The sequence below is a fragment of the Colletotrichum karsti genome (assembly GCF_011947395.1).
Source record: "Colletotrichum karsti strain CkLH20 chromosome Unknown Scaffold3, whole genome shotgun sequence".
NCBI lineage: Eukaryota > Fungi > Ascomycota > Sordariomycetes > Glomerellales > Glomerellaceae > Colletotrichum > Colletotrichum karsti.
In genome coordinates this window covers 795,121-806,240 of record NW_024065903.1, presented here as the reverse complement: position 1 = coordinate 806,240, position 11,120 = coordinate 795,121, and the positions used below count along the sequence as shown (strand labels likewise).

At 54.0% G+C, this 11,120-nt stretch overlaps 1 protein-coding gene across 1 annotated transcript; it reads right to left on the bottom strand.

Annotated features, from left to right (window-relative positions):
* Positions 1-2,410: 2,410 nt before the first annotated feature.
* Positions 2,411-4,111, bottom strand: CkaCkLH20_01323 (C2H2 transcription factor; the record flags this gene model as incomplete). The annotated part of the gene is made up of 5 exons (XM_038884042.1): positions 2,411-2,881; positions 2,933-3,106; positions 3,159-3,212; positions 3,263-3,400; positions 3,452-4,111. 5 exons carry the CDS (start codon positions 4,109-4,111, stop codon positions 2,411-2,413), a joined length of 1,497 nt encoding a protein of 498 aa, XP_038750634.1.
* Between the last annotated feature and the right edge of the window lie 7,009 nt (positions 4,112-11,120).

Genomic DNA, 11,120 nt, shown 5'->3' with positions numbered 1-11,120 from the left:
AGGGAACCCAATGACAACGTCCCAGTCGCGTCATCCCCCCCCCCCCCTCGTATCCCTTCTTCATCGACCTCTCCCCTTCGCCTTTGGACTTCCTCCTACAACCCGCATATACGTGCCAACGAGCCCTCTATCCAAAGCAGGGAAACGGCCGGTGATAATCTGCCGGTCCGGCAGACCAACCAGGCTGCCGGGTCAACGACGACGCGCGCCTCGCCACATGACCAGTATTCAAGCAGCGTCTCTCGGTGAGACAGCGAAAACACAAATACACACTGCCAGCATATGTGTGCGTATGTATATATAAATCAGGCTGCAAGAGGAGGGGTCGTCGGTCATCAACCAGCCGCGTGGGAGGCGGAGGTAGTTCATGCAGGTCCGAATTCGCCATTTCGCCCCAAATGCAAGGGGTGAATGTGAGTGACGGTCGCATTTCGTACGAAGTAAACCAGAAAAACACGAAACGTCCTGCGGCGCTTGTTTAGTTCGGGTATACTTACGTGCGTGGGAGACGGGGATTACATCCTCGCCTTCTATTGTGTGTGTGAGTGTTCCTTGCGGGGGATGAAGTGAATAGTGACCGTTGCATCGAGAAATGTCTCTGTCCGACGTCCTCCTCCCGATGGAAAAGGTGGTTTACCCTTACCTCTGGATCACATCCGTAATCCATTTACTCGAATTCCAAAATTCCCCTCGGAGGCGGGTAGGTAGGAAAACCTCCATCCCACCACCCCCTTGTTCCCCCGACCTGGGGTTGTTATGTGGGGGGAGGAGAAGTTCATCCAACGTCCACCTAGAGATCCAAACAGGCTGGCCTTCCATCCCAGGACACGCAACAGCCACGCGCGCGCAGGCACGGCACGGCGAACTCACTGTCATTCCCCTCACTCCTCTCACTCCCGTCCTCATACACACCACACCACACACCCCCTCCGTCCTCGATCGTCCACTCCCCCTCCTCGCTCACCACCATCACCAACGCGCATCAGGGAACCAACAAACGGGACCAGTTAGAAGCGCGGCTATGCGCAGCCACATGGTGGTAATGCCATCATCGTGCAATTTCGGCACATGTTTATTTGAATCTTATTTCTCTGTCGAGATGCGTTTTGTGCGAGCCGCAGACCGCTTCTTTTTACATGTTGCCACACGCATATCCAGGGTTATGTAGTCTCCCCCGATCCAGGTACGAATAAGTCGAGTCACATATCCGAATCGGCCTTGGTTCGGTCTGCGCGGGCGTCTTCTGCACAAACATCCGGGCTGCCACTTGCTGGAATCGCCGTTTGTCCTGTCGAGGGCCTCCGGTTCGGGTACGCCCCCCATCGGCATCGAGTCTCCCCCAACTACCCGGGGAAACAGACTTATCTACTTACAGGTCGATGTCGAGACATACATCCTCGAGGCCCAAGGAAAGACCAAAGACAGACCTGCATTGCAGCCTGACAAGTTCATCCTCTTCCCGTTCAAGTCAAGTTCGATGAAGCGTGTTTCGATAGTAATCATGTATGTCTTTATGTGGTAGGTATCGATAGTCCTAAATTCTCATACGTACATCTCAGGCGTCCACCGCAAGCAAGGGGTGCATGATCTCGGGATCCTTCCTATCGGTCCAATCGTCGCTCTTGTTCCCAACAAAAAAAGCAAAGAAGAAAAAAAAGACAAGAAAACTCAACGCTCGATCAACTCCTGTTGTCCTTTCGTGTTGCCACACTCCCCCAGTCCCCTTCCCGGATGTTCCTCATGCAGCCCGTCCCAAGTCGCTTTTCCCAGGGTATCTCTGTAGAGTCTAATAACTCTTGATGCGAATGCCCCCAAACCCCCGTTGCCCCGCTAGATGGCTCGTCCAATCCCGTGGTTGTCTAATAACTCCCATGATGCAATCCCCCTGCCCAAACAATGTACACCTAAATAAGGTCTCTGTGAAGAGAAACGACGAAGAAAAAAAGTATAGACAAGGTTTTCCGGTGAAAAGATTGTCAGAAAGAAAGGAAAAGTGAACCGCTCAACAGCCAATTTCGACACCTTCGTACACTCTCCGATGATGAAAATACAACCTCGACCGCGAAAGTAGATGATCGAAGGGAAATGTATAATGTGTGGGTGAAAGCCAGAAAAGGAGATATACGAGTTGGAAGAAAGGAAAAGAAAATCATAGGCAGCCTCCCCGATCCCAAAATTACTGATAATGAAATAACGCTTCTTTTGCGAAACGTGCCGTTGTTGAATGACTCCCATATCCTGGATACGCCTGTGGTCTTTTTTCTTTCCGAGTGGCCGAATGTGGGAGGTCGACCCGTTGCTTTTTTTGATATTTTACTCCGTACCGTTCCCGTGGTATCTTTCTTGAATCGTTTCGTTCAGTTCGTCCGAGGAGCCGTTGATGTGTGAAGACGGTGTCGGTGGGCGAGGTCTAGTAGATGGATTGTGCGTAGCCGCGGTCGCGGAAGGCACCGGGCAGGCCGTCGTATCTCGGGCTCGCTGCATTCTCGCGATAGGCAGTGGGGATACCGTCGTACCTGGGGCTCGATGCGCTGGAAGACTGGTCCATGTCGGTGTCGTAAACATCGTGCTGGTGGTAATGCATGTACTGCTCCGGAGGCGGGAGACGCTTCGAGCTGTAGGCCGCCAGGCTGGTAGGTCCGGGAACGCGCTTGACGGGGTACGATGAAGGGGCAGTCCTCGACTTGGACACGCGGTTGGCATTGCTGACTCTGCGGTCCTTGCCGCGGCCCTTGATGCCCTTGTTGCTGTTCTTGTAGAGGTTGGCGAAGTACCAGTACATCTCCCGGTCCTCATCGGAGAGGCCGTCAATGTCAGACAGGGAGACGATCCAGTCAGTCAGCTCCAGGAGCGTCTTCTCGTGGTACTTGTTCTGATGGTTCTATGAGGAAGGATTAGATTTTGGTCACTTTAAAGACGCGTTTTTACATACCTTGAGGTTGCCTCTCTGCGTGAACATCTTGTTGCACTTGTCCAACTTGCAAACGAAGGGCTTGGCATTGGTGTGTGTAGCCAAGTGTGTCTGCAGGTTGCCGCGCTGGGCGAAGACCTTGCTGCACTGCTCGCATCGGAAGGGCTTTTCGCCAGTGTGACGACGCATGTGAGTCTTCTGGGAGTCAGCTGGGATCATTTTCGTCGTACTCGAGAAGTAATCTTACCTTCAGGTTTCCGGGCTGCGAGAAGGTGCGTCCGCATCGCGGCCAGTTGCATGCCTGTATCGGATGAGCGGTGCGCTAGCAATCATTTTCGGGTGGTTACTTACATAAGGCTTCTCTCCAGTGTGAGCACGCTTGTGGGTGTCCAGATGAGTGCTTTGGTAGAAGCTCTTGCCGCATCCATCAACGTCGCAAATGTACTTCTTGGACTTCGGTGCCTCAGCAGGCTCTGGGCATGGCTCGGGCTGATTTTGGGATTAGTTGCTGGCGTGAACTGGTCAAGTTTGGGTACGTACTTGGACATGAGGTTGCGGCTGGGCCTTGGGAGACCTGGGCTCGGGCTTGACGACCTTTTCGATCTCGGGGACGCCTTTGACGATGTCTTCCGAGTCGTGCCTCTTCTGGATGGCCTTCATGAGCGTGTCGATGGCGGTTGTGAAGTTGACCGCCTCTGCGCTGGTGGGCTTGTTGTATTTGATGTCCTTGGTGTTGAGAGGGTGGGGAGTCTTTGTGCTGCTGGCGGTCTTCGTCTCGCTGCGGCTGGAAGGGCTCTGGTGACGGTCGTTCTGCATCGAGGGGCTCTCCTGAGGGAACGAGCTGGCGCGAGGAACCTCGTGCTCCTGGGCTGTGACGGGCATCATTTGGCGGTCCTGCTGCGCAGGGAGTCTGAAGGGCATGTTCATGTTGGTCGGAGACGAATCGTACTGGGCGTAGGCAAAGTGGTTTTGAGTCTGGCACGGGTGGCCCATCGTGGGCATGGAGGCGACTCCGTAGTGGTTACCAACCATGTACTGAGGAGCCATGATGGCTCCGTTCATGGGGGCGGACGTCTGTGTCCTGGAGTCGTAGGGCACAAAGTTCGAGTTGTCCATCATGCTGTATTCGTTGGCAGCAGGGTGATGCTGTTGCCAACGGCCCCAAGCCTGGGGTGCGGCTGGTGATTCCGTGAGGGCCATTGGAAGTTACCAATGTGGTCGTATCGGCGGAAGTAATGGTGTTGATGGATATGAGAGTGGTTGGAAAGAGGGTAGCCTGATGTAAGACTGTCGTTGATGACCTCGGTCTGGTTCAAGAGAAGGAGGGATGGTACAAAGAGGGCGAGTGTGTGGTAAACATCAAAAGGAAAGAGTGAAGAGGGTAGATCACTGATGACTCTAGAGGTTAAGGTTTGTGATGTTGTGTTGTGTCCTCGAGAAAGAAAGGAGGAGCAGATGGAGATATAGTCCTGGGGAGACAGGAGGATATAGCCAACGTTCAGTAGTCGAGGATAGCTGATGTGCTACTGGGGTTAAACGGCATCGCCAAAGCCAATCGACTGGATTGGGTCCCGGAGATCTTAGCACTAAATATACATGCATCCAAAGCGAGACCAGCAGGACCCAGACAGTGGGTTACTTCAGAAAAAGAATTGTTGCGGCCAGAACAAGAAGATGGAGGTTTGGTGGAAATCGACCCCCACTGCAACGAACAAGACGGAGGCACGGAAGACATCCACGAAAGCCGGGGTATCAGTGACTGAGCGGGTCAAGGGCCTTGTCTACTTAGACGAGGAGCAGACCAGGTGGCCCAGGGTTATCGAACCGACCGGGAGGGGGCGCGTGTGGTAAGTTGGGGCTGGGAGGGGAGGGGAGGGGGAGGGGAGTGGGAGGAGTCGTCATAACCATGCCTGCACCCAAGGCAAGAGGTAGTGTGGGATGTGCTCATGTCTCTCTTGGAGACTGCTAGTCTGCGCTCCTCTCATAGATGGTGGAGGCGGCGGCGAACGGCGACAGGCGTTGCCAGGAAAGCTGAGAGTGAGAAACCACCTGCTGGCTCAAGTCTTGGTTGAAGGTGAAGGGTGAAAGGACGAGCCAAAGACTGACCTGATGGAAGCTGAGAAGGCCGTCAGAGGAGGCAGTCGATCTGGCCACCTCGGGTTCTCGAGTAAAGCAATGAGACATTCTGCGAATATGGGCTGTGTTGTAGAGTGCTGGCCACTTGGCTTGGCCGAGAGGAAAAGAGAACAGGGGACGTTGGGTATCTTGGAGCGTGTACTCGTAGGCGGCCAATGTCGAATTCTGGTGGCAGACATAGTCGTCGCATTACTGCTACGTTGGATGAGGATTGGCAACCGGATGGTGAGAGTTTGAAACAAGCATGTTAAGAATTTCTCAAATAAACAGAGCCATGTGCATATCTACGAGGTTACTGAGGCTGGGCTAGTCGGGGCGGGCTCGAAACCTCGTTGCTTATTCCTCGTTGACCTGCAGCATGGTGACATCCCACTTGGTCGAAGCCCAGATCTCGCCCAAATGGGTGCCATGATTGCTTTTTGTTACATGGTGGGATCGCCGGGAGCTCTCATGTTGCAGCCGGACGGCAAGGCCAGGCAGGGGCATTTGGCAGAGGGACTTTTCAGAGACGTCAAGACAAAGTGAGAAGAGATAGAGTTCGCAGATGGAGAGAGGCAATACAAGGAGGCTGTAGATGATGGAGAAATGCGCGCCACGCACCAGCCAGGACTACCTGGCAAGGAAGATGGTCATTCGGGTGGTGTCTAAGCCTGGGTCGAGGACCTAACATGATGATCGGGCATCATGATAACCAGCAAGGCGAAGGCAGGCTGAGGCGGGGATAGGGAGTCGGACAGGGCCTGTCTTCCTTCGTACGTAGGGCGGAGGTTCAGGAGAGAGAGCGAGGGTGATCGGTCATGGTGACGATAGCCATGATGTCTGTATATGGCAATCCTAAAGAAGGATATACGGTAGGAAGCAGGGCAGGTTGGGACTTGTGGGTGAAGATACCAGCTGGGTATCGAAGAGAAGAGGCATCCGTACGAAGACAGGGCCTCACACTCGCAGTAACGAAGTTGAAGGCGTGAGCATGGGGTTCCGGATTGTCTCTTGGGTGCAGTGAATGTCTAACAATGTCTGACATGGAAGACGAAAAAAAAAAAAAGAAGAGCCCGGGTGCCGACAGGGGTTCCCTGACCGCCGGGCTCTCTCGATTTTTAGAGCAGGCGGGCGGGACTGACGGCAGGGAGGCATCGAAGATCCTATTGGCACCTAACGGGAAGGAAGGGGTGTTTGTGGTGGTTGTGTGTGGTGATGATGTTGATGGTGGTGATGGAGGGGTGAGAAAGGGAGTAGGGAGTGCAAGGAGAGTGCATCTTCCAGTCAGGCACCTCGACCTGGAGGCAGGTACGTACCTTCGATGCAGTCGACACCCGCCCCCCGCCTGCAGCTGTGGGAGTGGGGAATGGGAAGATTTCTGGGTACGTGCCCCGCTGGGCAGACGGGGCACCGGGATCATGATGACCGGGGTCAGGTACGTACCTCCCGTCTGATTCTCACACCCCTCCCCTTCCCGCCAGCATGCAATCCAATTCTTCCTCTCTTCCTCATCCACCTCCACCTATTCTCTTCGTCTTCTCGTGAGGTCGACTGTCTCTATGCCCACGCCCATCATTATCATCGTCTCATTGAAGCCACAGTCGAGAATTCGCAACCTTGACCACCAGTTCGAGCAGACATATCGCATCTTCTCTTTACTTGCCTTGCCAGCTTCTTGGGCCGTCCGTTTGCTTGTTGTTGGTTGTTCTCGATTCCCCGTTCGTCGGAGGTTTCAAACCGTCAGCACTCATTTTGGTCTCTAAAGAAACTGCAGCATCCGCCATGAACAAGCCGCGTTTCCCAATTGGGCCTCGACATCTGCTTGCCTGCCAGACGACAAACGCGCATCACCTTTGCCAGCTCCGGGGCCTCCTGTCCATGTCTGTCAGCGGCAAAGCACGACACGGCGGTGATCGTCACCGTGGCACTTCCGGTTGACATCTCCTCAGCCCTGTCCGTTGCCTGCGCTGCCTCGACATCCAAACCCTCACTTTGGTCCCGAGTTAACGCGACATCTTCCCTGGGCCACCGGTACCTCCGTCTCTCTCCAACGGACGCCGTCAAATTGCTCAGCCCGGGGTGTATGCGCGCTCCAAACTGTTAAGCGCCTCGTATCACGCTTGCCGCCTCCCGCCTCCCGCCTCATTTCGCAACTCCCGCACCACGAGGCTGCGTGGCGTCTTCCCCACCGCCGACAACCTTGCTCGTCTGTCGCTGTCACCCTCGCACTCGCCCTGACGGCATTGGACTTTGACAGCTCGCAACAATACCCTTTTTGCCAGTCCGTTTCGAAAACTCTTCGCCCCCCATCGCCAACCCAATTTGTCACTATCCTACCCTTCCCGCTTGGCATCAACAAAAAGCCGACGAACCATCCGCCGCGTTCCTGTTATCCATGACTCCCCATTCGGCCTTAGACTTTGGGAAACGATGAGCCGCTACGGACGAAACAACGTCGGAAATTTCGTACCCAACTTCGTCTTCCACCGTCATATGTGCCACTGGAGACATGTGCATCTGTGTCTACCAGCGCCAGGAAACAGTGGCACCTCGAGCTCACTTCCTCTGCCGACGGACCAAAGGATCGGTTACGGTCACAATGTTGGCCGTTACAGGCTCGGCAGGCCTTCGCACACTACTATGCCTATCCGTACGCAGGCTCCACGATGAGTGGGAACGGCCGTCGAGTCGAATGATGGCACCTTGGAAGAAAATCCTTCTGCATCAAAACCTCCGAGCTGCAAAAGCAGGGGGGAAATAAGGCAGATTGCAGCGCAGTGCCTTCGCAACTCACATCGTAATCGGAATCCAGGGGTGTGCCGTCTCCGGTGGCCCCCGGTGGTCCCTCTCCTCCACTGGGCCCTGCGATCTGTCTGGGCCGTTCTTCGATCATGGATCTCAGATTGACTCTGGCTATCCGTACCTACTCTAGTCTGAGTATCTGCGTTGCGGAAAGCGAGCAACCTTTGCTGCAACCTGCGAAAATAAGCGGTTATCCAACCCACAGCTGCACCACGATAACACTGCAATCTGACAAAGCCGTACGGTGTTACATGTCAGAAAAAAAATTCAGAGTTGGATTTGATGGCTGCCACTGTCGGCCCACTCTCGACAATTGTGGGCAACTACAGGCGAAATCAACATTGCAGTCATTCATTTCTCTTTGGCGTCGGCGATATTCCGAGCCGCAATTCGCCAATGTTTCAAACGGTGGCAGTGTATGATTGCCAGTGCCTTCCTTCGCCTCTGGAATCGTTGTCTTCCTTGAGACTATCATTCACTCAAACACTATGGACGGAACAGCTTCATGTGCAGGCAAGGGGCCTCGTTGATGTGGCATTGGCCCTTCGCGGGATGGCCTGTCTCCCGCGAATAGGGCCTCGCGTTACCCGTATCGAATTGCAGACTGCGAAGCGAATCAGCTAAACCGTGGACCACTTGTTAACGATGGTTTCGTCATGGCAGGAGGTCCGATTTACTTCAGCCTTTGCAATAACTCCTCTACGAGAACAGCCCACTGCGGGGGTTGCACAATAGCTGCTGTATGCCGGCTTATGCAACCCATCACTGCGCATCAGTCATGATGACGCCGTTCGCCGCAGCAGCCAATTACCATTTACAGCTCTCAGAAAAGTGTTGCTGTCTTCTGGATATGATTTCATCCCGAACACCGCCGTTCTGCTCCGTTCGCATTACGGTTCGCATAATATCAGTGCAATTATTCCCGCCAAAGAGCCTCGTGAGGTCCCTAATCTGCTCTTTAGAAACAATCGAGGACCAGCATCAGTGGCTGGGCCATATCGATTGACCGCACAAAATTTCTCGCATGCGTGCGATATCCAGCTCCCAGGGTCCGACATCATACCCTCATCTGGGCACCCGATGCCTCCTCGGCACTTCCCCATCGAGCGGCTTCAGTTGAGAGCATCGAATCCGAACTGGCCCATGTCTTTGCTGAGGGCCTTGCAGAAACAGCAGCACTCCTGTTCTCCGTCTCAAACATGGCAGTACCCGTGTCATCACTTAGATGCACCTATATCATATATCACATTCGACTGAAATCAGTCAACCTCTGGGAAGACTTCCGCGGGCTTGGCACGCTCATTGTCCCTGCACTACAACCTGTACCTACATGGTCTTCAACTAGAACCACGCAAAAGCTCCGGAGACAAGGAAACAAACCTACGCCCGTAGGCCCATGGACAATCGACGACAAAGTTGTCACTACGAAAGCGATACAAGGTTTCACAATAAGATTGCTGCATGTCACGGATTACCTGCGGATCGATTTCTCTGGCTACGGATACGCAAATAGTTCAACTCTCTCTAGCGTCTGGCAAAAGAGGTTCAAGCCACATCACTGCGACTGCAGGGCGACTGCAGGGCAGTGGCTGAAATCTGCCCCATCTTGGCTGATTGGAGTGTTCAATTCCAAATGGTTACTACGAGGACGGATTAGAAAAAGTTACTCGCTGCCTGTCCTGCTGCAGGATACCGGCAAACCGGCAACCTGGTGTTTAGGTGCCTGTCGCTGCGGCCGTGTTCGAACATATGGACAAGGCAACATTGACAACCAAAAAGGCTCCTAAGCAGCTTCAATTCAACCCGATGTGTAGATCGGACCTGTTTAAAATTATTCGACATGGGGACCATGAATTTCACCAGACTGCATTGGCAAGGACACGGTTCTCTGGCCGCTTCAGGGATGTGCCTATCTATGGATTACTGAACGCTTTTGCTTGGAAAGGAGCAAGCTAGGACATGACGGGTTCAGCTGTCATCTACCACGAACTGACGAAAGTGACAGATGGCGAAAGCCTCAGAAGGCAACCTTGGGAAGGAATCAACAACCCCGGCTATTTCACCGAATGTTGGGCGCCAACACAATCGGGCTCTTCAATTAAATGGACCGGATGGTAGTTGTCTGGGGCCAAATCAGCAGGCGAGTCGGGAGGCCTAGATTCCGTCAAACCACCGTCCTCTGGTGACAGACAGCTGAAAGCCTCGTCAATTCGATGTCCCTACAACCGACGAAGCCAACTTTCCCGTGTCAGCATTCCAACTTTGTGGCTGCAAGACCCCAGGCAAGCTCATGGAGATCCAGGCTGTCGGGAAAGGGGCGCTGGTCGAGCTGGACAACGGCAGGCGCGTTAGCAGCGCCGAAGCAGCCAGCATCACGACGAGCTGAAGTGGTCCAGACAGCATGCCAACCAAAACTGGTTTAGCCAAGCTGCAGCGTGGGCTCCCGCGATCCGTGCGCGCGTCCCAGAACTGTGGTTGAAGGGCGATCCCCCGGGTTGGGCTCATTTACAAATATGTCATTGGATGCCCGTTCCTTGCCAGCCAGAATCACTACGGTCGCAGGTCCCGGTGGAAGGGTACACGGCTGACGGACGAGTGGTGTTATGTGTGGCAGGAAGCCATCCAGAAAACCCGAAAACCTGTGGATGGCCAGCTCGACGTTACTCTTGGAACAATTTTCATTCGAGCGCATACATGGAGACAGTCGTCATTGGCTTGTTCGGTTCCCCGAGGGTGTGGGAGTGGGAGAGCAAATGACGGGACGCGGGAATAATTCTGCGCTAAACACGGGAGCGACAATCCGTGAGCACACAGACATGACGAGCAACCATTGATTTGGTCCAACAGCGCCCAGGATGGATTTGATCGAGGAGAGGGCGGTGAGTGCGTCATCTGCGGTCTCCTTTCATGGCCAACGGATTCAGGGGAAGTTGGCAAACGACGGCCATCACCGCAAAATGAGTTGATTCCAACGCACCACTCAATTTATGCGCAAACTTCGAGGCCTTACCGAATCAGCCCACTAGACTGGTTCCCGACAACTACGGCTACAGCCACCAAGTCCAAGCTTGGTGCGACGCAGGTTTTCAGACGAATAGTCGCTGGCGGCTTGTTAAACTTTCAGTTCGCATTGCCATCTCTAATCGCCGCCAGCTTATTCGTTCTAACGAGCCGTCCCGCGATCTGTGGCGGACAACCTCACCGACGAAGGTCTAAACAGGCCACCAAGATTAGATAGACCCCAAAGGTTTAGCCAAATGGAACGATTCCATGCATTGGAAAAGCTTCTCAA